Here is a 25,365-nt window from a genome sequence, read left to right on the forward strand (position 1 = left end):
ATCTCTTATGTTATATTTGGATTCTCTCTAGCCCTCTGCAGGAGTGCTCCCCTACACTGCTTCCCATATCTTATGTTATATTTGGATTCTCTCCAGCCCCCTGCAGGAGTGCTCCCTTACTCTACCTCCCGTCTTACATTATAATTGAACAGTGGAAGCTTAAGGAATAGCATGGGTGTGAGGGCCTAGGTGGGACTCAGGTTTTCCCTCCGGGACTCCTTGTAAAACCTAGAGTGATGAGGCTGGAGATGCAGCTTAAGGACGGAGTATATTCAACATGCATGAGGCCCTGGATTTGACACCCAGAATCAAAGTATAAATAAGCAAACCAAGAAATCTACCATAACTGTTGATTTTCAAAGATCTGAAAATGGGGACTGGGACAATAGCTGTCTATAGAATGTTTGCTTTGCAAGCATGGAAGACCTGAGTCTGGTTTTCAGCCCCATGTAAAAGAGTCCTACATATTATGAACCATTGAAAAGACTCTTCTCTGACTCAGTGGCCCCAGGTCTGGTACAAGTATAGTCAATGAATGCTCCCTGGATTGCTGAGTGACAGGCAGATGAAAGGTAAGTTGGAAAGAAAGACAAGAATGATGTGTATTTGGATGGATGAAATATTGATGAATATATTCATAGAAAAGTGGACGGTTAGATGGATGAATAGATAAAAAGCTGAATAGATGGATGGACAAATGGGTAGATTAATTGCCAAATGGAAATAATGATGAATAAATGGAAATATATATGGATGGATGAATGAATAGATGACTGGATAGCAGGATGAACAGATAGATATATGGGCAGATGGTGAGTGGATGGATTGATGGATGGATGGATGGATGGGTAGATGGATGGATAGATAATGGGTGGGTGGGTGGATGGATGATGGATGGATAGGTGGGTGGGTAGATGGATAGGTCAGTGGGTGGATGGATGGATGGATGGATGGATGGATGGATGGATGGATTGGTGGGTAGGTGGGTGGGTGGGAGGGTGGGTGGATGGATAGGTCAGTGGGTGGATGGATGGATGGATGGATGGGTGGGTGGGTGGGTGGATGGATGGATGAGTGGGTGGGTGGGTGGGTGGATGGATAGATGGATGGATGAGTGGGTGGGTGGGTGGGTGGATGGATGGGTTGGTGGGTGGGTGGGTGGATGGGTTGGTGGGTGGGTGGGTGGGTGGATGGATGGATGGGTGGGTAGATGGATGGATAGATGATGGGTTGGTGGGTGGATGGATGAGGGATGGATAGGTAGGTGGGTAGATGGATAGGTCAGTGGGTGGATGGATGGATGGATGGATGGATGGATGAGTGGGTGGATGAATAAATGGATAGATGGGTGGGTGGATGGATGGGTGAGTGGGTGGGTGGGTGGATGGATGGGTGGGTGGGTGGATGGATGGATGGATGGGTGGGTGGGTGGATGGATGGATGGATGGATGGATGGATGGATGAAAATGCTGATGAATGAGAAGGAATGTAAGTGGCTGGGTGGAAATTGGAACAGATGGAAAGATGGAAGGGAAAATAGGAAGGCAGATTAACAGGAAGGAATAAAGAAAATACAAAAGGATGAAAGAAAAATTCAAAAAAGGATGGAGAGATGGCCAAGTAGAAGAATGAGGCGAGATGAGACTAGAAAGATGAGAATGAGACTGAGTGATTGGAAAGATGAAGGCAAAAGGAAAAGGGGAGATGTGGAAAGTGGGCAATACCAACAGTGCAAAATGACTACCTCAATGACTGAAGCCACAGACACATGAGCAAACAGCATAACCAACAGGCATTGGGTGTCTGTAAGGCCTGTCTGGATTCCCAAATGTAAGAAACCACAGCCGGTATGGGTTTTTGCTTCTTTGTTTGTTTTTGGTTTTTGAGACAGGATCTTACTGTATAGCCTGGCTAGCCTGGAACTTGCTTTGTCTGCCTGCCTCTGCCTCCTGAATGCTGGGATTGGAAGCATGTGTCACCACCACTCCTAGGTGTCAGTAGGTTTTAATATCTCGGATTCTCACCTGCATTGCCACAACTCTTGAACCATGCCTTGGTGGCTTTGGTGTACAGAGGATCCCCCAAGAAGGCACCTGGCTTGCACGGCTCATAGGGGACCCTTCTCCTGAACAAGGCCAAGGGGTAGTATGTGTGTGAGTAGGTAGGGAATCTGACTTTGGATAGGCTCAGAACCTGTTTCTCTCATGCATACGAGCCGGAGAGCCCAGTGCCCAATTTAAATGTAATATTTCCCATTGATGCCTCTGCTTACCTGTTCTCCATTTTCTCTCCATGTCTGAGTGCAGAAATCAATGGTACAATTTGAATGGCATGATGGGACAGTGAAGAATATCCATGTGGAACCACCCTTCCTCTACGAGTACCAGGTCAGTAATGGGTCCAGTCCATTAAAATACGGGTTGCAGGAAGGTGCTATGGGCTATATAGACAACAAGCCATTGACCAGTTTCCCTGTGTGTCCTATGGGCACCTCCCTCTACAGGACATAGATGCCACAAACAAGAGTCTCTGCCTTTGGGGCGATATCTGCCTGTACCACATTTGAAGGAACTACTTAGTCTTTTCCTTCCCTAGTTTTGTGATGGACTGTCACGATGCACTTGCCCCTGACCTAGCAAAATATTTATACTGCCTGTGGGTACCACTTCCAGAAGTCATCTGGAGTGTGTCCCCTCCTCACGACCCCGGGCTTTAATCGCCACTCTTGGCACACTCACTCACGGTAGCCCGTGTGTTTCCAGAAGCAACTCGGGAAAGCGGTGCAGATGTACGAGCAGCGGCTGCAGTGGCTCTCCCTGGGAAGCAGAAGAATCTGGGGAACGGTCTGCGAAAGGAGGTATTTATCCTGCAAAGTGTGCTCTTGTTCTCCTGGGGTCTGCTGTGTGACCCAGCGTTTCTCCAGCTTCTGGTTCCCTATGGGCAGCCTCAGAGCCATCGTCATCCACACCAATATCATCATTGTAACTCAGGATCCATACAGTTAGAAGCAACAGAGAGATGGGCGTGGTTGTACACACCTGTGTTCCCAGCTCCTGGGAGGTTGAGGCAAGGGGGTTAAGAATGCTAGGCTAGCCTGGGTTACATGGTTAAGACCTGGCATTCACACCACACACACATACACACACACACACACACACACACACACACACACACAACTGAAGCTCAAAGTGAGCTTGGAAGGTAGCAGGCTCATGAAGGTAACTGAGAATTCTAGCCCAGGATTGCTAGCTGTGTGACTGCATCCAGAGGACCAGTCTTGTCAAGCATCCCCCAGCTCTGCCTTCCTCTCTGTGGGCTTGGTTTTCAGATAGGGTTTTCCCTGCAGGTCGTAATTATAGCCGTGGGACCACTTTCTACTCTTGCATTTCCAGGGCTCGAGCATCCATGGGCCATCAGACTAACCAGGGAGACATGACATTCTCAATTCCCAGGGTCAAATGCCCACTCCTTAAGCATGGTGTGTGCCAGCTCCACCCAGCTCATACGAACTGATAGAGATAGTGTTCCCGAGAAGAGATGAGGATGCCATTGGCAGAAAAGATGGCAGATGCTGAATTGGGCATCACATGGGGGAGGAGGGGCATCCCAATATGCCCTTATTTGAATCTTTATAATTGACTATAAGGAATCGTTTGGCAAAGACTTTGTCGTGGCACACCAACGGAAAGAGAGACCTTGTGACTTGAATGTCACCACAGGCAATCCACCGCCTTCATACATTTCACCACAGAAGAAAGGCACAAGGTCCCACAGTGCACCTCGATTACTATCCTACGCCTACTTCTGTTGGGCTCGGCCCACAGAGACGCTTGGCCATCTATGATTCTGGCATGCAAAATCTCCCTGGAAAAATCTTTAAATAGTAAAATGGAATGGAACAAACATTATCTGAGCGATTCAGGTTGCCTCTTGAAGCTTGTGTTTCCCTTTAGGGTTGCTATACTGCTGGATGTCTCGGTGACGAATTCCATGTACATTATTCATATCCAGCACTCCCTGCGACTACTGCTGGAGGAGCAGATGTCCAACAAAGACCACTTCAACATCATCGCGTAAGTCCCCGGAGTCCCCACGAGCGAGGGGGGAGAGGCTGTGTGGATGCCGCCACCAGGCTGAGGCTTCGGGCAGACGGCGATGTTATGAGGGCCCAGCACCCTAGGGTGCCCATCGGTTTATCTGATTCAGGTGATCTTGTTTGGAGTCTTAAATAATTGAATGGCTGCAGGGCTATCCCACTGGGGCAAAGAGGGTAAGTGGCCCCAAAACACATGATTTAATCAGCCAGGGTGGTGTAATTCAGCCCATTGCCCCATTTGGCTTTTAAGCTAGTAAACACAGCAAAGAGGGACCCAGCCATGCCCTGGCCTTAATCTTAGCCTGGTTCTAGCAAGCACTACAAATACTTGTTACTCCAATTCTAAATTAAATTATAATTTTAATCTATAAATAAATAGTATACAAAATTTGAAGCTATATATAGCTTAGCTATAGTTTTAAAACGTTATGTGTCATTTCAAAATTATATATGTAGTCTCTAAAACATACATTCATTTTTAAAAATTATATGTGTAATATTTTACATGTTACTTTAAAAATTGCAAATTATACACACACACACACACACATATATATATATAGTTTGAAATTGCATGTGCAATCATGGTGGCCTTTAATTCCAGCACTTGAGAGGCAGAGGCAAGAGAATCTCTGTGAGTTGGAGGCTTGCCTAGTCTGCATAGTGAGTTCCAGAACAGCCAAAACTACACAGACAGACCCTGTCTCAGGTGGTGGTGGTGCACACCTTTAATCCCAGCACTCCGGGAGGCAGAGGCAGGTGGATCTCTGTGAGTTCGAGGCCAGCCTGGTCTAGAGAGCTACCTTTAGGACAGTCAAGGCTACACAAAGAAACAGAAACCCTGTCTCGAAAAACCAAAAAACAAAACAAAAACAAATAAATGCTATATGTTATATCTAATTATATATCATATATAGAGGCTATTAAATTTAAATAGGATACTATGTGTCAGGTGTGGTAGCATAAACCTGTAACCCCAGCATTTGAGAGGTGAGGTACGGTAGTTCATGCCCATAATCACGGCATTTGGGAGCTACAATTTCGAGGCCAGCCTGGGCTGCCTAGTAAATACCAGGTCGGCCATGGCTGCATAGCAAGACCCTGTTTTGAAAACAGGAAATACACTTTTTAAAAAAAAAATTGCATACAATTTTAACTAGAGAAGGCCTAACATGAGCTCATAGGGTATATCCTCAGTCTATTAAGTCAGCAGATAGTATTAAATAATAGGCTAGGGTCTAATCATTCCTTAATAAAATCTAATAAAAAAATCAAAAGAAATGCTTAGGGCAACATTTTTCTTTTTTATTAGCACATACCAATTACACAAAAATAATGGGCTGTATTATGACATTGTTTTTTATACATATATATATATATACACATACACACACACACACATATATATATATATACACATACACACACACACATTTCTATATACCCAGCCCTATTATCCTCTCTTATCCCTCCTTCCCCTCTCCCTTGTTCCCTTCCTTGGAGAAACATTTTATACAGTATTTTCATCTGTTAAGTCTACCTATCAAGTCTACAAGGTTTCATTGAGAGCCTGCTGTGTGCAAGGCAGTATATTGGCACTGGGATCCAGAAATGAGTATAAACAGTGCCTGTCAAGGAACTTAAGGCCTAGTAGGGAAGACCTATGAAGAGAGGAGTGCTGTGAGCCTTTGCTATAAATAGGTAGAAGGTTCCATGGACTGTGAAGGGTAGAAGGCAGGCTCAGCCCATTCTGGCTGGGCCCAGGACCAAGAAGCATGTCACCAACTGTTCATAAACACCATTTAAGTGTTTAGTGTTAGGGTCTCTTAAAGAGTTGCACAGTTTTGGCTGCTAACACTTAAGAAAGGCTTTCTTAAAGGAGCCATGCCTCTGCTAGCCACCGGCAAACAGAGCCTACCTGAAAAAATGCAGCTACCAAGAAGTTCCAGTTGACTCCCATTTTTATAGGTCTAAAAAAACTTTTTTTTTAAAGTTTTTGAGGCTTTATGTGGATGTACATTGCCAAACTTTTGGGCGCCGTTTGTAGACACAAGTTTCTGTCCCACCTGGTCCCGCAGCCATTCAGTCCCCAAGAAACTCACAGAGGCTTATATTAATTATAAACTGTTTGCCCTATTAGCCCAGGCTTATTATTAATTAACTCTTATAACTTAAATTAACCCATAATTCTTACCTATGTCTGGCCACATGGCTTGGTGCCTTTTCTCAGTACAGCATCCTCATCTTGCTTCTTCTGTATCTGAGTGGCAACTGCAGACTGAGCCTTTCCTCTTCCCAGAATCCTCCTAGTCTGGTTGCCCCACCTTTACTTCCTGACTGGCTACTGGTCAGTCAGCATTTTATTAAACCAATACAAGTGACAAATCTTTACAGGGTGCAAGAGCATTCTCCCACAGCACCCAAGGGCCGTAGAAGTTTTGTGAACTGGCTCGTAGAGACGCGGCTGCAGGTGGCAGGAAGAAGGCAAGAGTGCCTTCCCAGGCGGAAGCGTGAGGGCGATGGACTGAGGCAGGAGCAGTGGTGGTGCATTTCCCAGGGAGCCTGTCCGTCATGTCAAAGGGAAGAGAGAGGAGTTGCTGGGGGACAGAGTAGCTTCCCAAGGTTCTAAAGAGTGGAGGGCTCACAGCTGTATGGGGTGATGGGAAAGGGCATGGCGTGTGTCTACTAAGGAGGAGTTTTATGCGATTCCCAGAAAAGACTGGCACAGAGGAGGCCTGGGTTCAGCATGAGAGATCCATCTCGACCCAGAGAAAGGTATATTGTTATCCATAAAGGGATAAATTCTCCTCTTGGGAATCCTAAGTTCTGTCTTATAAAGAAAATGAGATCGTGCATATTTATAGAAAAACTCCAAAGTTCAACCTGAGCAGAAAAGTGCTGTGAGGTGGGCCAGGCTCCAAGAGTCTTAAACAAACAATGAATTTTTCCCTGTGGGGAAAAGGAAGTTCCTGCACAGAAGGAATCAGAGGGCAGCAGCCAAAGCTGGCCTGCACTGTTCTTGCTTGAGAACTCTGGCGCTGTCCCACAGGGAGTTGGCTTTGATGTGTTTATGAGGAACAGGAAAATTTAGTGACTACCCTGGGCCAGCAACATTCCAACATTTGAGGGGTTGTTGCCAGAATTTCGTCTCCCTAAAGGCCTGTAAAGCCCAAAGAACAGACACACAGAATGGATGCACCTCCTAGAAACAAGCCCCCTTTGCTTCCTCAAAGGTTTGGAAGCACAGTTGAGAGCTGGATGCCAGAGCTGGTTCCCGTGAGCCACGACAACTTACAGAGCGCCTGGCGGTAGGTGTTGGAGGCAGAGCCTTCCTGTTGCTGTACCTTAGCTGCCCTGTGGCATTGTCTTCCCTGTCCCCCTCTCTACCTGGATGTAGCCCTCGGCAGCCCTACCCTCCCGCAGCCAAGAGCAGATGTCAGAAAACAACTTTCTTCTCTCTGTCCTTGGGACCTCAAGGCCTATGTCCCTGCCTCCCCAGGTGGGTCCTGGGTCTACGATGTCAAGGAAGCAGAAATGTCCTTGGCGCCCTGCGGAAGGCCGTAGAAGTGGACTTCAAGGATAAAGGCAAACATGCATCTCAGGGCATCTACCTCTTCACAGGGGGTGTCCCTGACCAAGATGTGGTGAGTAGCCTCTCTCCTAGACATCTCTTGTCATTTTCGTTGTCAAGACAGGGTCTCCCTGTGTGCCCTGGCTGGCTTGGAACTTGCTTATGTAAACCAGGCTGGCTTCAAATTTACAGAGATCCACCTGCCTCTGCCTTCTGCTTCTTTGCTTCCTTCCTTTCTTCCTTCCTTCCTTCCTTCCTTCCTTCCTTCCTTCCTTCCTTCCTTTCTTTCTTTCTTTCTTTCTTCCTAACTTTCTGCAGTGTTAAGTATAGACTCCAGGCCCTCCTTTTGCTAGGCAATCATTCTGCCACTGAGCCACACCTCTCAACCCAGCACAAGTATCTAAACTACCTCTTCTCACACTTTAGCACAGACAAGAACCTAGGGACGGTCACAGCGCAGCTCCCGCCCGGCTCAGCAGGTTTCAGTCGGGGAATGAGAATCTCACCACTAACAGGCTCCCAGCTTGTCCGTGCTGCTGCTTAGACCCCACCTGCATCATCAGGCGTTCAGGCCCCAATCTCTACCATACCCTGTAAAAACATGAGAAGAATTGTATCTCGGGCCCATGTCTTTCCGTCTGTACGCAGCACTGGACCAAGCACACAGTAGGCCTCAGAAAAAAAAAAAGACAGAGAGCTAGAAAGATGGCTCAGTAGTTAAGAGCATCTACTACTTTTGTAGAAGGCCAAATTCAATTCCTGGCACCCATGTCGGGTGGCACACAACTGTCTACAATTCCAACTCCAGAGAGTCTAATACCCTCTTCCGGCCTCCATGGAAACCTGTGCTCACGTACATATATACCCACCACACACACACACACACACACACACACACAGCCCCCCCCCCCCACAATCAGAAACAGCTGTTTTAGAGGAAGATGACCAGCCAAACTATTGGAAGATCAGCAGCTCCCTGGCCCTTGGGTGTGGACTTCCTGTCTCTCTTGCCCGCAGTCCTTGCTCAGCACCTATGTGGCAGAGGCCTGTGGCGGTTGCGACCTCCAGCTGAATGTCTGTCTCTTCTATGTGGGAGAACCACTACTGGACACCATGCCCCCTGCTTGCTATGCCAGCCGGACTGACACAGCTGCTGCCTACAAAGAGATCACCCGGGCTGCCAGAGGTCGCCTGCACTGGTTTGGGGAAACAGGTGTGTGGGTGTTCCCTAGTCCCTTGCCTCTTTCTTTCCAGATGGTGTCTCAGCACTGGTTCCCTTTGACACTGAAAAAGTCCCAAGAAACAACATATGAAAGTCACATTTATTAAATCAGGAGGGCCGGCCGGAGAGATGGTTCAGCTGTTAAAGCACTGATTGATCTTCCAGAGGACCCAAGTTAGAGTCCCAGTACCCACAGGGTAATTCATATCATATGTGACTCCAGTTCCAGGGGATTCAATCCCTTTGTCTGGTCTTCCAAGGTATCTATCACTAATATGGTACACAGTCACACATGCAGGCAAAACATTCATACATGTAAAATAGTAGAACAATCCTAAAAATTAAGAGTAGGAGGCCAGGGACATGTTTCAGTGGGAAGAAGAGAATCAAATCCCACAAGTGGGTCTCTGACCTTAGCACACATCTCATGACCTTAACATGGCAAGCACGTGTGTGTGAATACATACACACACATGAAAATGTATATTGAAATGAGAGACTAGACACATAGCTTCGTGATCAAAGGCACACTTAGCATTTGTAGGCCGTGGGTTCCATCCTCAACCCTCAAGTGTTAAGCTAATGTTCTGGAAATGACCAGTGATGTTGGGTGTGCAATAGTGTGGATGCGCTTAGTGCCACTGAACTACAGATGGCGCAGCTCAGTGGCCGGGTTAGTCCTTTGTATGCCCAGGTTCAATACCCAAATCCCCCAAAAGTAAATGGTGAAGTTTATGTTGGATATATTTCACTGAGGGTGACCTCAATGGTAGAGTGTTTACCTAGCAAGCATAAAGCCCCATGAAAGATGCCTCACATTGATATGTGTGTGTTATGTGTGTGTATGTGTATAGCACATGTTGGTAATTATAGTACACACACACACACACATCAGATCTAGAACACACTGTAAAGATCCTTTAGAATTATAGTTCCCAAAGTGTGGTATATTCATAAGGAACCCATAATATATCTGTACATGGTGCATGGAGCAAGGCCATGCTCCCTCTCTATGTATCTCTATCTCTGTGTGTTTGTGTAATAGTTATGAAAATTAAGATGCACATTTTAACATTTTAGAAAAATGCTGACTTTGTTGGCTGTAATGAATTTTCATTTTTAAAGTACTCTTAAAGCACAAAAAGTAAATGAAATTAAAATACATGAAATCAGTGATGGCTTAGATGGTATACATATGGAAAAATCCTTACAATGTGGGAGGGACTGAGCCTAGGACACACTAATTCCTTCCAAACTCTGTGACTCTCAGATGAAGTGACTTCGAGGCAGGACATGCCTGGGGTCGGAGCTCTAGAGCAGTTTGCAGATCTTTTTTGCTGTGAGCTTGTTGGCTGGGCTCATTGACATTCCCAGCAACGATCACTAATAATACAAATAGGGAATAGCTATGAGATGCCAGGCACAGCTTAAGCGTCTTATGGACACTATATAGCTTGATCTTCACCACAGCCCCGTGAAGCAGGTGACTATCTGCCCTGCTCAGCAGATGAGTAGCTTAGGCAGAGCCCAAAGGACAGAAGGTGAACCCAGACAGGTCAGCATTAATGCCCAGTGTACTTGCCCGATACTAGAGTCCCGCTCAAGAGCGACATTGATATGTTCACTGCAGATGTTAGTCACTGTAAATAGTTACCATGTCGGTCATTATTTCTCATTCCATAGAGTAGCAAAAACCTTTGAGCCTAGCTTGCCCGTCCTGCTAGGGCCAGGACACTGAGTCCCATGGTCAGCTGCACTCTTGGTGACAACATACCACTGGATGATACAAGGTTGGGGCTGGTCGGGTCAGTCCACTACGGTTCCTTCTCATCCAGTGGGCATGTCACTTCCGCATAGCCTTCCTGTGTGCAGGTGTTGACACGTGCCAAGTTCCATACCTTCACCTATAGCTCAAGATGTGCTCTGTTTCCAGGTATTTATGAGAGTGATGACATCAATGCCATCATGTCTGAGATAGAAAAAGCCCTCAACTTCTCCCAAAAGGTATGCCTTGGGCTCAGGTTTAATACACGTATGGTCCTTGTGTCTAACTGCCATGGCTTTTGCAACAAAATACTACAAGCAGAGTAGTTTGGACCAAAAAAAAAATTTATGCTTCTGTGTTTCCAGGGGCTAGAAGTCTGAAATCAAGGTAGCAGCAGGGCCATGTTCCTTCTGTAGGCTTTGGGTAGTACCCTTTGTTATTGCATCCCTTTAGTTTTGACAAAAAAAAAAAAAAACAAGTATGTTGGATGCTTATTATAAATAGCATGGAAGATTTCTGAGACTATTTTCATAGGGGAAACAATTCAAACACAAAACCCCAAACACGGCAGAAATAGCGGGGAACTGTAGCCAGTGAACAGTCAATGGATGGAAAATCACTAAAAGGGAGTTGATTAGGCGTCAAGGGTGAAGAGGCTCCTGGTAAAGAGAGCCCAAGGGCCTAGAACTCAAGCAGAGGTATAAGGCTATCAAGGGGAGAGTGGCCTTGCTGAACTTACTGAGCCAATTCTTTGCTAAAACTGAGCTGAGATAGCCTACCTAGTCAAGAAGGTGTCTCCAAAGTCTGGTCCATACGTGGGCATTCCTCAGCTGTGTAATCATAATTCCGACCTATGCTCCCACCTGCACGTGGCTCTCCACCCTCTGTGTGCCGCTCTTTTCTCTCTCACGAGAACACTAGTCATATTAAATTGAAAGGCCTGCCCTACTCCAACGTGACATCATCTTGACTTAGGTTTTAATTTCAGCTGCAAGAGACATTGTTTTTAAGGTCATATTTGCAATTAACGTTTGCATCATATTTTAGGAGATACAAATCAGCTCACACCAGCTTCCCTCTCCATGTCTAGATTCACTGACAGCCAAGACTTAAGAGGGAACGTGGACCCTCCCTGTCTTTCATTGAATTTTGATCTATTTGCTGTAGGTTATGGGCTCCTTTGAGTTCCTTCATCACACCCAGCCCCTTCCTAATCTCTCTCTCTCTCTCTCTCTCTCTCTCTCTCTCTCTCTGTGTGTGTGTGTGTGTGTGTGTGTGTGTGTGTGTACTTTTTGAGACAGCCTTTCTCTATGTAGTGGTCTTTGCTGGAACTTGCTTTCTAGACCGGAGATCCTCCTGCCTTGGCCTCCCGAGTGCTGGGATTAAAGGTGTGTACCACCGCCACCCAGCTCTAAGCTCAGTCTTTGCAACTGCTATATTCTCTGTCTGCTATTCGTTCCTAGATTATTCATGGCCTGAACTTTGTTATTCAAAATTCATTTAAAAACTACTTCCCCAAAGGAGATTTGAATAGTACCTATGCAACTAGAAAGCTGGGAAGGATCATGCCGGGAGCAGTGAGGATATGGGAATAAGGGAACAGACAGGAGAACATCTAAAGATGAATGGACCAGATTTACATCTGATGGAACATACAGTGTGAAGAACAAGGAGAAACGTAAAAGTAGTCCCCAAGGTCTTCTCTGGGACAACTAGCAGACAGTAGTGTCCCTGACCAACTGGAAGAGAATGTAGGAACAGTCTATGGTAGGAGAGTTTGGGGCATGGGGGTAAAGCTAAGAGAAAGGTGGGCTTGCCTATGAGATAGCAACTGAGGATGGCCTGACGGCAGATGGGAAAATATATAGGGTAGAGAGAGATTTGGAGCAGTTTAAGCCTGGATGGCCAGGGTGTTTGTAGGGCCCGTAGTCAAGCCAAGGGAAGAATCTGTGAAGGTCTAGTCCTGCTGCAAATGTTACCTCCTGCCAGTCAAAGGATGGCTCATCTGCACACAAGACTGTAGCCACACAAGACAGCAGAGCCACGGTGCATGTTCTTTTCCTCCGTGGCCACTAGGTCAGTGAACTGGAGGCTCCTATATGTGCCTTAGCTCTCTTCCTGAAAAGGCTCATCCGGGGTCTGTAAATCCCTGATTCTCAAATGCAGACAATCCCATCTCAAAGTTACGGATGTTTGTTTATGTTCAAAAAGTATTCCTTGGTTCTCTGAGTGTGAAGTAGTGGAATAGATAAGAAACTTTTCGACAAAAAGAATAATCACTGCCTGCAGTTCTGCCCTTGTCTGTGTTGGTCCTGGGGTGTGGTGAGCTGACTGTGTGGTCCCTCAAGGGTTTTACATGCTGGCTTGCCCAGGCCGCTGGAGTTGACTTGAAGTTCCTCCATTGCTGGACAAGAACCTTGTGCTCACAGATTTTTGGTTTACTGTTCTGTAAAGCAGTATCTTGGCTTCTTCATCAATGTGACAAATATTTGAGAAAAAAACAAGTTAAGGAAGGGAAGAATTATTTTAGCTCCTAGTTTCAGAGATTTCAACCCTGGTTGAAATCAAGCTGTTCCTTGACCTGAGGTGAGGCTGAGCTTCATGGCTGGGGACATAGGTGAGGGTGAGCACCATGGTGGGGACATAGGTGAGGGTGAGCACCATGGTGGGGACATAGGTGAGGGTGAGCACCATGGTGGGGACATAGGTGAGGGTGAGCACCATGGTGGGGACATAGGTGAGGGTGAGCACCATGGTGGGGACATAGGTGAGGGTGAGCACCATGGTGGGGACATAGGTGAGGGTGAGCACCATGGTGGGGACATAGGTGAGACTGAGCACCATGGTGGGGACATAGGTGAGGGTGAGCACCATGGTGGGGACATAGGTGAGCACCATGGTGGGGACATAGGTGAGACTGAGTACCATGGCAGGGACATGTTCTGGAACAGAGAAGCTGAATTTATGGCAGCCAGGAAGCAGAGAGGGTGGGACAGAGAGAGGCCTAGTTCCCATGGATCTGCCTCCAGATGACCTTCTTCCAGCGAGGTCCCTCTTCCTATAGTTTCTAGAACCTCTCAGAGCAGTGCAAAGGACCAAGCATTCCATACATGAGCCAGCAGAAGACTTTTCATATTCAGACCATAAGACTTGGTTATAAAGTGGGATTAGCAAGTCTTGTTGGCCTGAGGGCTTATGACCACAAACATTAATTTGCCCAGTGTCCAATACAATAAAGGAGTCCTTGTTCTTCATAAGATTAATCCACAGCCCCAAACTGCATTCTCTGGGCAGAAAGAAGCATCCAGAGGACTCAGTCCTGCTGTGCATGAGTGTCTATCTACCCACGATGGCCAGTGTGTTGCTAACCACCCACCCCCATTGCAGTGTGCCTTCCTTGTGGCTTCCCTGAAGAACCACTCTGGAAAAGAACTGCAAAACGCAGCCCTCCAGAAAGACAAGCCAAGGATGCTCAAGCCAAGTCTGCCCAGGAATCTCTGTCCTCCCAAGCCCACAACCCCCTCGGTGGCCAGAATGGTTTGACTCCCTTCCCTAATAACACACAAAGGATTTGTTTCCAGTTTGTCTCCTTGTCTTTCCTAGATCTTAAAAGGACTGGGCCAGAGCTAATACTGGAGGGGGCAGAGACTTGGGGAGGGACATCCCTTGGGGGTCCCTGGGAAGAGGACCTGCCTCTTAGCTTAGAAGGGGGTACCTATGGCTCCCCTACTCCCCTGTACTTTGATTATGCCTACTTCAGTTTCATTTCATAGCCCAGTTCTAGCATCTCCATGAAACTACACCTTCCTCCTCTACATGTGAGAACTCAACCTGGAGGGTTTGTGGGGGAAAGGGTAAGATCGCTAATAGAATCTAAGTTGCTGCATACCAAGCTTGGTGGGGGTATGATGGGACTCTGAGACTCAACCTCAGCCTGCTGGGGCTTGTTGTCTCATTTAAGACCATCAAATGTGTCTTACATAAAATACTCACTGTTCACCTAAGTGGTCAGGGGACCTTTTAGAGCGGAGACCTTCACAAACCAGTGCTGTCTGTGATCAGAAGAGTCAGTGAGACCTGGAGACTGTCCAGCAGGTGGCTGACTAGTGAGCACATACATTTCAGAGCGGGGAAGTCTATCCCAGGGAGGTATAGCTTATCCACAAGGCTGCATCCCAGACTCGCTCCCACCCCTCTTACTATTTCCCCATTATGGGAGAACCCCAGCATCTCAGGGCCTTTGAGAGGGACCTTCAGTGGGCCATGAGCTGACTCAGTATGAGGAGGGCTAGGCTGCACCATGGCCTCTATTGGGTCATCTTGACAGACTGAGCACACCCTGGAGTGATGGCGTCTAGGCCCTTCTCATCATGGTTCACAAAAGAGTCCCTTGCTGGCCTGGTGCCTCGGCTGACATTATTAAACCATTTCTACATTCTACTTATGCCAAGTAGTAAAGACTTCCTCTAAAACTGAGGGGCCCATGAGGACATAGAAACATCAGGCAGAGTGGTGCACGCCTTTAATCCCAGCACTTGGGAGGTCGAGGCAGGCAGATCTCTATGAATTCAAGACCAGACTGGTCAATATAGCAAGCTCCAGGCCAGCAAACGCTACATAGTGAGACGCTGTCTCAAAACAGCAACAAACAGAGCACAGAAGTTACCTAAATGCTTGTTTGTCATACTGGAGGCCCAAAAAAAAATCTAGTGTAGTAGGAAGAGAATCAGGAGACTAGGAAAGAACATTCTGGCAAACACAGTGCTCCTCCAGTCCATACTACATGCATAAATGCACACATTCATCCACTCCCTCCCCCCAAACCCAGAGTGAAATCCGCTACAGAAGGTAGGCTAAACATTCCCCAGGTGCTAACTCCCTTAGATCCCTCCCTGGAAACCTTCTTGATTGACAGGTTGATGTCAGGGTGACTGGGAAACTGCCCACCACAAGCAGCAGGCCTCTAATGGGAAAGACGGCCTGTTTTCTAGAGCGTTAAATATGCCTGGGATGGAGAAAAGAAAGCTGAAAACCCGAAAGCTCTGAAGGGTCACCCCCTCGGTGGTAAAGGAAGCCCCTCTCCAGGTAAGGCATGGTGGGGAGAGGCGGGGATGGAGGGTCAGCTCAGGCACCACAGAGGCGTGAATTAATAATGAAAGGGACTGAATGGTGGTGGTGTTTGACCGGCTGCCCGGCCATCATCTAAGATGCTCCTCATGAGACCTGCAGCCCTCAGTCCTTAGCAGCCAGCTCCGTTTGGTGATTTTACTCACCGGGTTCAGGCCCACAGGGTTCATCAAGAGAAGTCATAACTGTTTCTATGAAAGTATGCACTCACATAAACCTGCGACTACATATCTTCATTTTGAAGAAAAAGATTAATAGCCGTGTGGAGTCTCAGGAGTCTCCACTCTGTTTCTCATCAGCCCATCTGTAACCTGGGGGACCACGAGGAAATGGCACAGGCACACTAAGCACTTCACACTGTGTCCGGGAAACCTAAGGACCTGGGGATGGTAGCTCCAGCTATTACCGGTCCAGACAAGGGCAAGGAACCTGAGATGGGAGCCAGGAGCCTGAGCATCTCGTGTCCGGGGTAGATGGTAGCTGAGATTGAGATAGCCAAGCAGTATGGCTCCATCAGTGGGACCTAGAGAGTAGCCCAACCAACAACTCAAATGTCTTCCAGCCGCAGCCCACCCCGGGAAAGAAGGGATGATGGAACAGAAGAGGAAGGGCAAGCCCAGGTCAGAAGAGCCCGCACTCTCTCTCTTCTACACAGGCTCAGGGAACAGTGTGGGTAAGCTGAAGCCAGTATGTGCATCTGAACAGTTGCTGGCCCTGGGCAACCTGCTGAGGATAGTAGCCCCGTCCAGCTCCCTCAGGACTCTGCCTCTGAAGCAGGCCTGACCCTAAATAACTCAGTTCTCCCAGCCAAAGCAATGAGCATGTGCAGGTGGGCTCTCTCGCTGTCTTTGGACACACTGGTGCCTTCTGGGACAGGCAGTTCTCTGAGCCGTGAGGACAGTTAGGAGAGGGATGAAATGAAGATTTCCCTAGACCCACCATTGGGTCACTATGTTCCTGTATTAGTTACTTTTATTCTTCATATTATCAAATGCAAACAAAAACAACAAAAGGAAGGCTGTCTTGGGGCTCACAATTTGATGAGCTGTGGGACATCCTAGTGGGAAAGTTGTGGAGGAAGAAGCTGCGGCACCGGAGACACAAAGACGCTGGTTATACCGTGTCCACAGTCAGGAAGCAGAAAAACTGAATGCTGATTGATTCTTCCTCCCTTTTTCCCCCATTTATTCTGTCCAGAACCCAAGTTCATGCAATGGCGCCACCCACATTCAGAATGAGTCTCTCCCCCTCAGTTAAATCTCTCTGGGAGTTCCCTCACAGAAACATACGGAGGCCCGTCTTATAGGTGGCTCTACATCCACGCAATTCAACAATGAAGATGAGCCCCATCACAGTGCCCGTCTAGCTGGATTCCCTGCTAAGTGGAGAAGGGGAGCCCTGCGTTGCCCAGCCCTACCCTCATAATTTACTTTCTACATCTTCAGCAAGTTCTACCTTAATAACTGGCAGTGAATTTGACTTCGGGGAAATTGGCATGAGAAAGGGAGGAAGAGGCAGATCCATGGTAACACTGCTGTGCTTCTCCTAGGCTCTGTGTACAAGAGGTACCCTCAAGGGAAGTCGGTTAGGAGGACCAACTCTTCTATTGAGCTGCCCAGGAAGGATACTGTTTGCTCAAGTCGAGAGGTATTCAGTTGTTCACATCGGCCACGCCCCTTTGTAATTCCTTCTACCAACTATGGCTTTTAGGAGGTGGGCATGCTTGGCAAAGAGGGCACACCTCTTGAGAATGACTCCTTGCTGTGACACATGCAGTAAATGGCCGTAAACTCAGAGTCTGGTACCTCCTAGCTGGGTAGCCTTGGGAAGTCACATGACTGCACTCAGTCTCACTGTGTAAAATGAAAATAAGCTGGTTCTGGTGGTGTACACCTTTAATCCCAACACTTTCAAGGCAAGGGCAGGTGCATCTCTATGAGTTCAAGGCCAGCCTGGTCCACATAGCTAGTTGCATGACAACCAGGACTAATAAAGAGACCCCTATCTCAAAAAAAGAAAAAGAAAAGCACCAGAATAAATAAATTAAATGAAGATGTGCCTATCTCATAAGGTTGGTATGAGGCTTGACTGAAGTGTATTTTGTCATAGTCCTTATAGATGTCAGATCCTTTCGGGTATAAGCAACAGAAATCCCCCTCTGGTTCAAACCATCACTCTCCACACAACCATTCAATGACAGTCTGGCCTTGGTTCTGCTTGGGCTGACCCTGGATGTCAGGCTCAAATGGATTGGAGCCTACATCCTGACATCTCTCCATTGGATGAAGAGGCTGAGGTTATCCTGATTGGTTTTATTTATTTATTTTATATTTATTTATTTATTTATTTATTTTGTAGGTCAAATGGACTTAACAGACATCTATTCCTGATTGGTTTTAGAGTTTGAACTTTAGTGCATTTAACTCTGACCATTATAGTAGATTATACTGGGTGCTAAAGAATCAACAACGCGGGGCTGGAGGGATGGCTCAGTGGTTAAGAGCGCTGACTGCTCTTCCAGAGGACCAGGGTTCAATTCCCAGCACCCACATGGCAGCTCACAACTGTCTGAAGATCCAGTTGCAGGGGATCTGACACCTTCACACCAATGCACATAAAATAAAGTTAAATAAACCTTAAAAAAATTTTAAAAAAGAATCAACAAGGCCAAGTATATGTTCAATGCACTGGGTTTCCTGTTGGCCTTTCTTGTGTATCTCTCTCCCAGAGCTGGGAAGAGAATCTGCAAGTAATAGATGCTCCAGGAGGACCAGGAGCGTATTTCAAACAAGAGCTTTTGACCCGTCAGCTGCTCACGTAGGCCTGACTTATCCACGTTACCTGTTTGTTCTAAAGTGGATAGCCACCTGTGGGCTGAAGAAACTGAAGCTGAAGCTCTCCAAATGCCTTGGCCCCAGCTGTAGACGTCAGAAGTTGGCGCACAGGGCAGTGTCCGCCAAACACTGCTCTGTCATCCCCAGCATAGAGATCAACGTAAGTCACATGTGGTGTTCCTCACCCCCCAGTTCCTTACCTTTTGTCAGTTGCTAGTGGCAGCGAGAAGGTCAGGGGTCACTGACATCTATTACTGCTTATATAGTCTCACTCCCTAAACTTGGGCTCCACTCGGTTGATGACAGATATAGAGTTCTGGTAGAAAAAAATAAGCCAAGACCCCCCATAGTATGATCTGAGATCATACTATGGAGTAGATGGTAAGACCTAGAAGCAGAGGCTAAGCACACAGCAGTGACTGACGTAGCCACTCCAAAGCACTTGGTACCTGTCTTATTTTTCTGTCACTGTGATTTAAAAAAAAATCCACGATCAAGGCAACTTGTAGAGAAAAGAGTCTATTTGGGGCTTACCATCTGAGAGGATTAGAGTCCATTGGGTGGGAAGCATGGTGACATGCGGGCAGGCGTGGCAGATCTGAGAGTTTACAGAGAGGCTGACTGGGAATGGCATGGGCTCCTGAAACCTCAGAGCCCACCCCCAGGATGCAACTTCTCCAACAAGGTCACACCTCCTGATCCTTCCCAAACAGTTCCCAACTGGGGGCCCAGTATTCAAACATATGACTCGCTAGGGGCCGTTCCCACTCAAATCATCACAGCACCCTAACGCTGGCCATGGCTCCAGTAGGGATGGCAGGAGGGGGAAAGTTCCTTCTCTGCTTTCTATTTGAGAGGTGTTTTTCTCATTATTCTGAGGTTGCAACAAGTGCATTCAGTACAAAGTAAAAATTGGCTTCTTTCCCTCTTTGCCCTTTGATGGTGTGTTATCAGCATCAGAGGAAACTAAAAATAGCCTAAAAATTATCACTTAATGTGGGGTCCTTTTCACATGCTGACCCTCTCTGCCTGAGGTTATCTTCCCATTTGAAATGTGTGGACCTTCTAGCCCTCAATTAAGGATTTTCTGCTTTGAAACTTGGAGTTGTTGTGACTTTTACTGTTCCCGTGGTTCCGTTTGACATGGCACCATTACCCTAGTTCCCACTCCTTCACAGAATCGTGGGATCTGGCAGTACATCTACATAAAAATAACTTTTCAATAAATAAAACTGACCCAAACATGGTGCTCTATGTCTGCAATGCCAGGACTCGGGAGCAGAAAAAGATGATAAATTCAAGGCTACATGGTGAGACCCTGCTTGAAGATCAAGCAAACAAACAAACGAACATATATTTAAAGATATGTGGAGGGTTGTTTGTTGCAATGGTATGAACACTTTTGGGGGTGCTGAGACTATGGACCAACACTGATGGGTGTAATGACCTCTGCGTGCCTTCCCCAGGGAGTAGTGAGGCACATCCAGTGGACACTGTGGGAAATGGAGACATATATCATGTCCATGGAGAAGGTGATGAGGGGCTACGTGCAGAGGCTGCAGTGGCTGCTGTCTGGTGAGTCTGACTACATCCCCGGAAGGTGGGAGGAACCTTAGAGGAAGTGGGAAGGCTAATCCCAGAAATTCAGGGTCAGTCCTTCAAGGCCAACTCCTCCGGAACTGTCAGGCCAGTGGGTTTATCCAAGCCAATTCTCCTTGTACTGAAAGAGCAAACTCTGGGTCCAGGGATCAGGCAAGGTGCTAGGTGACAGAAGTGTGGGACGGGAACCGGAGGGAGTTTCTGCCTGTCCTACAAAGCAGGCTGCTTTCTTTGCCTCCCTGTACATGACTGAGGATGTCCCAGTTCTGACCACTGCTGTTGGGTGGTAGGAAATGACGTTATGTGAGAAGCAGGCCTGTGTATTAATAGGACCTACTTTAACACATTCGTGAAGGTAGAAATGGAAGAGGTTCCAACCCAGAAGATAACTTCTGTACTTCTTCTGTTGTAGGAGGCCACTTGTTCATTCCCGGCTGCCCAGACTCAAAATAATCACACAGAAACTATATTAATTAAATCACTGATTAATTTGGCCTATTAGCTCTAACATCTTATTGGCTAGCGCTTACATCTTAATTTAACCCATTTCTATTAATCTGTGTATTGCCACATGGCTGTGGCTTACCAGCAAGGTCGTGGCTTGTCTGATTCTGGCTGTTTCCTGGCATCTTGTTTAGTTTCCCCCGCCTAGCTCAATTCTACCCTAGCACAGGCCCAAAACAGCTTCTTTATCAACCATTGGTATTCACAGCATATAGAAGAGAATCCCTCATCTTTCTTCCCTGGGGTACCAAGGTCCTCCAAGAAAGATGCATGAATGGGGCAGGATGAGGAGGTCCAGGCTCATATTCCAGAAGAGGAATGACTGTAATTACAGGTGTGGTGGTCCTTACCTGTAGCCCCAGTACTTGTGAGGTAGAGGCCAAAAGACCAGGAGTCCAGGGCAAGCCTTGGTTGAGCATCAAGGCCAAGAGGTCAGGCATCTTGAAATAGACAGGAATGAAATAGATAGGAAACAATTTAGGTTTGGGATCTGGAGAGTTTCGAGTAACAGGAGGAGAGAGCCTAATGGGCCCTCCAGGCAGCCCGTGTTGTCATGCAGGGTCCTGTGGAGTTCATTAGGTTGAATCTTCTGCAGGAAAGCCTGCTCTAAATAGTCTGTGTCATAGCATGTGGCCATGACAGCCGCTTTTCAAAGCCTCTCTTCCAAGCTCCAGAGGTGATTGACAGGTCATGGGTTAGGGCGGCTCAAAGGGGAAGTAGAGTTACCTGTTCTCAGCTCACACCAGCCACTTGGAAAAGCTGATGACGGAGCGCCTTCACCTCACACACAGGCCCACGTCCAAACCCTTCTACTTCAAACTGAGAGCCAAGGATATAGCTTAGTGGCAGAGTGCTCGCCTAGCACATACAAAGCACACGTTCGGTCCCCAGGACTCCCCCACACAAATTCGCCTGGGGGATTCTTCATTCATTTGTTCACTCCCTCATTCATTCAGTGAAGAAGTGTTGGACTTCTGCCAGGTGTGTGGGAGAGGGTAGACGGCAAGTCCCAGCAGAATGCCTGAGCTCATAGAGAGAAATATTAACCAAAGAGTCACAAAGACAAGTGCAGGGGAAATGGGGATGGGGCACCATACTGTGGGGGCAGTTGGCTTGGGTGGGCAAGTGTAGTCGCAGAGAAAGTGTCCCTGAAGTGATGTTTAAAAGTTGTGTAGATATTGAGTGAACAAAGAAGAAAGACAGTCTGGGGCGAAGGCCTTGAGTGGAAGGAACAACTCTGAGTTCAGAGACTGAAAAGAAGGGGACAGTGTGGGAAGTAGGAGCCAAGCAAAGAGCATTCAAGAGAGGAACAGAGAGGCAGCCAGGGCACAGTCATTCCTGGGAGCAACAGGAAGCCATTAGCAGGTGTCCCATAAGAATAAAGTGATCAGTAAGCTTTTGCAATCTTCCCTCCGGCCGCTCTGTGGATGGTAAACTCTTGGGAGAGAGCAGATCAAGGATTACTGGTCCTACCCCCTTTGAGGAGATGAAGAGAGCTGGCCCAGTAGAAGGGGATGTAGAAAGATGGCATGGGCAAAGCATGAGAGATTTGGTAGGTGACAATGGGCAGGGTACGGTGGCTCACACTACAGTCCTGCCAGGGGGTTCTAAATAGGGTGTTTGTGGTTGAGACCCTTGGAGGGCTGGCTAGTCCCATAGAGCACCCTGCCAGGTTCAGGCTGTCTTTCCTCTTATTCTCCCTGTGACAGCCAGGTGAATCCTGGAAGACCCTGGGCAACAAGGTCCAACAAACTTGGTCACTTATCATGGAGAATGACTAGCTGGTATTCTAGCCATTTGTTCGTTCTCTTCTGCTGTCCCAGTGAGCACCAGGGTTCATGACACTGGTCACAGCAAATATTTGCTGGGCTTCCTCACTGCAATCTCTCTTCAGCCTTGTACAATCAAAAGACCAAAGTTAGGAGATTCCTGGCCAAAGTGTGGATTAGGGGAGCAAGACAAAACCTAGGCTCTACACTGTGGGTCCTGGACAAGCTCTAGCCCTCTAGAGCTCCCCTTGAACTGAGTCTCCAGGCCTTGAATAACTTTTCTGTATGTCTCGCCCATCCCCCATGGGTATCTCCATGTAGTCCCTCACCCTAGCTTTCTCTCCATCCCCCAGAGCTGAAATCTTGATCTCCCAAACCTCCTACAGCTGGCTATCTCTGCCCTTGGACAGCTGGCTCCCCCATCTCTGCCACAGGGCCATCTCCCAGGGGATAACTTGTGACCAATTATCGGGAGGCAATAGGTGCTTCAAGACTCTGTATTTTGTGGATACCATGAGGAACACTAACATCTTACCCCTTCCCTGCCTCTGCCACCTGCCATGGAGCAGGGAGCCGCAGGCTGTTTGGCACCATCTTGGAAAGCAACGTATGTATTGTATTGGACACGTCAGGATCCATGAGCCCCCACTTGCAGTGGATGAAGACAGAGATGGTCCTGCTGATTTGGGAGCAGCTGAGGAAGCACTGTGACAGGTAGATGGCTGGGCTGGGGAGGGTAGGACCAGGAAGATCAACAGCAGGCCCCTGGTGTCCCATGCTGAGCATCCTCGCCCTTCTGAATCATTTGTAAAGAAGGAAAGAAAGAACACTGTATTTTGTACCACTTCAGAGTTTTAAACTACTTACATATGCACCTAGCATTTTCAGGGGGTACCTTCTCCCCTCTCGGTGTCTGGACTCACTGTAGAGGCCCCAAGTAAACAATCCTCACAGAGATGACTTCTACAACATCAGCACAAACTGGCCTGTTCTCACCAATCGTTTTTTCCTCTCTCTGCCCCTGCTCTTTCTTCCTCCCCAGCTTTAACCTGCTCAGCTTCGCAAAGGACCTGAAGCCATGGCAGAACACTCTGGTGGAGACCACAGATGCAGCTTGCCACGAGGCTATGCAATGGGTGGCCCACTTGCAAGCCCAGGGGAACACCGCGTTCTTATCAGCTTTAATGGCAAGTGCTGCCTCTGACCCCCACCCTGTAGCATCACAGAAACAGTGCCCCCCCCCCCACACACACACCAGTAGCCCATGAAGCTTTGGGACCTGCAGTGTGTAGCTTCATTTCATCCTCCTAACAGCCGGGTGATACAGGGCTCTCACTTTCAGAGGAAGACCCAGAGGCTTAGGGAAGTCGGGTGGCGTGTCTGGGATTAATAAAATAGGAAGTGGTCCATGCTCCTCCTCCTGGCCCTCAGCAGCTCCCTTGCTCTCTATCTTAGGCTGGAAGTGGAATTTCAATTTTTTTTTCAAGACAGGGTTTCCTTGTGTAGTCCTGACTGTCCTGGAACTCTCTCTGTAGACCAGATTGGCCTCAAACTCACAGAGATTCACCTGCCTCTGCCTCCCTAGTGCTAGGATTAAAGGCGTGCACCACCACCATAGGGCCTCAATCTTTTTTAAAATTTATTTTCATTGTGTGTGTGAGTGTGGTGTATGATTTGTGTGGGGCATGAATGGCCTGCCATATGCATGGAAGACAACTTCACGGAGTTAGTTCTCTCCTTTCAACTTCATTTGGGCTGCAGGAACCAAATTCAGGTTGCCAGACTTGTCCAGAAAGCAGTTTACACATGGAACCATCTTGGGGGCCCAGAATCTCAATCTTAATGGGCAGTTTTAGAATCCTGTCAGACACATTTTCCCTGGGGACAGAGTCTCCTCCCTTGAGCTGTTTCTGTCCTTCCTCGAGAACCTCCCTGGCCACGCCTGACTTTGCCTCCCTGTGCTCTCTTAGAAAGCTTTCAGCTTTCAGGGCACGCAAGGCCTGTATCTCCTAACGGACGGGGAGCCAGACACAAGCTGCAGCCTTATTCTCAACACTGTGCAGAGTCTCCACAAGGAGAGAGACGTGAAGGTGCATACTATCTCCCTGAGCAGCACAGACAGGTGAGCGGCAGGAGTAAGCTGAGCTCGCTTCTCCTAAGCTACTGGTCCGAAGGCCTGAGAGCCTCCACTAACCCAAGGCCTCCCTTAGACACAGGAATTAGGAAATGCGTTGCTTTAATTCGTGGCCTGGACACCGCAAAATAGGAGTCCTCTCCCCACCCCAGGCCAACCAAGCAACAAACCGTTCTTACGTCACTCTGCACCGTTAAACTGATGCAATCCTGTTCCAGTCTCCCTTCTAGCCTTCTTTTCTTGGAAAAACATGTGTGAATACCTGGGGAAACTAGAAAAGAAAGTCTAATCATAGCACTCTTTTTAATATTTTTATTTATTCTTTGAAGATTTCATTGATATATACACGAATGATTACACCTGCCCCCAACTCCAACCTCCAACTTCCCTTAGGCCCACCACAAGTATCTCCCTCTCAGTTTCGTGGTTTTCCTTCCTTTTTAAAAGTTATTATTGATTTTATTTTATACACATGAAAGTTTGTCTGCATGTAGGTATGTATGCCAATGAGTGTCTGGTACCTTCAGAAGTCAGAAGAGGGGTTTGTGCACCCTGGAACTGGAGTTATAGATGGTTGTAGATCTTAGGACTCAAATCCAGGTCCTCTGCAAGGGCAACAAGTGTTCTTAACCACTGAGCCATTTCTCCAGCCCCATCTTTCTTTTTTATTAATAGAACACTCAGTCCAGTTTGTGCTGCCTGTACATGGATATAGAGCCATCTGCTGGGGCCTGAGCAACCTAC

General features: G+C 47.5%; 1 protein-coding gene across 2 annotated transcripts in view; it reads left to right on the forward strand.

Annotated features, from left to right (window-relative positions):
• Positions 1-25,365, forward strand: part of Vwa3a (von Willebrand factor A domain containing 3A) — a 64,531-nt gene that overhangs the window by 35,428 nt on the left and 3,738 nt on the right. The window contains exons 14-30 of one of the 2 annotated variants that reach the window (XM_075972074.1): positions 2,307-2,387; positions 2,763-2,857; positions 3,954-4,073; positions 7,330-7,404; positions 7,596-7,740; positions 8,685-8,880; positions 10,823-10,893; positions 14,042-14,191; positions 14,428-14,508; positions 15,646-15,739; positions 16,344-16,454; positions 17,331-17,428; positions 18,638-18,775; positions 20,082-20,190; positions 23,057-23,201; positions 23,530-23,678; positions 24,462-24,609. In XM_075972074.1, the coding sequence (XP_075828189.1) occupies positions 2,307-2,387; positions 2,763-2,857; positions 3,954-4,073; positions 7,330-7,404; positions 7,596-7,740; positions 8,685-8,880; positions 10,823-10,893; positions 14,042-14,191; positions 14,428-14,508; positions 15,646-15,739; positions 16,344-16,454; positions 17,331-17,428; positions 18,638-18,775; positions 20,082-20,190; positions 23,057-23,201; positions 23,530-23,678; positions 24,462-24,609 (2,006 nt within the window). Of the gene's footprint in view, positions 1-2,306; positions 2,388-2,762; positions 2,858-3,953; positions 4,074-7,329; positions 7,405-7,595; positions 7,741-8,684; positions 8,881-10,822; positions 10,894-14,041; positions 14,192-14,427; positions 14,509-15,645; positions 15,740-16,343; positions 16,455-17,330; positions 17,429-18,637; positions 18,776-20,081; positions 20,191-23,056; positions 23,202-23,529; positions 23,679-24,457; positions 24,610-25,365 lie in introns of both variants that reach the window. The other variant, XM_075972073.1, reaches the window with a different exon arrangement.

Source organism: Microtus pennsylvanicus, chromosome 5 (genome assembly GCF_037038515.1).
Source record: "Microtus pennsylvanicus isolate mMicPen1 chromosome 5, mMicPen1.hap1, whole genome shotgun sequence".
Lineage (NCBI taxonomy): Eukaryota > Metazoa > Chordata > Mammalia > Rodentia > Cricetidae > Microtus > Microtus pennsylvanicus.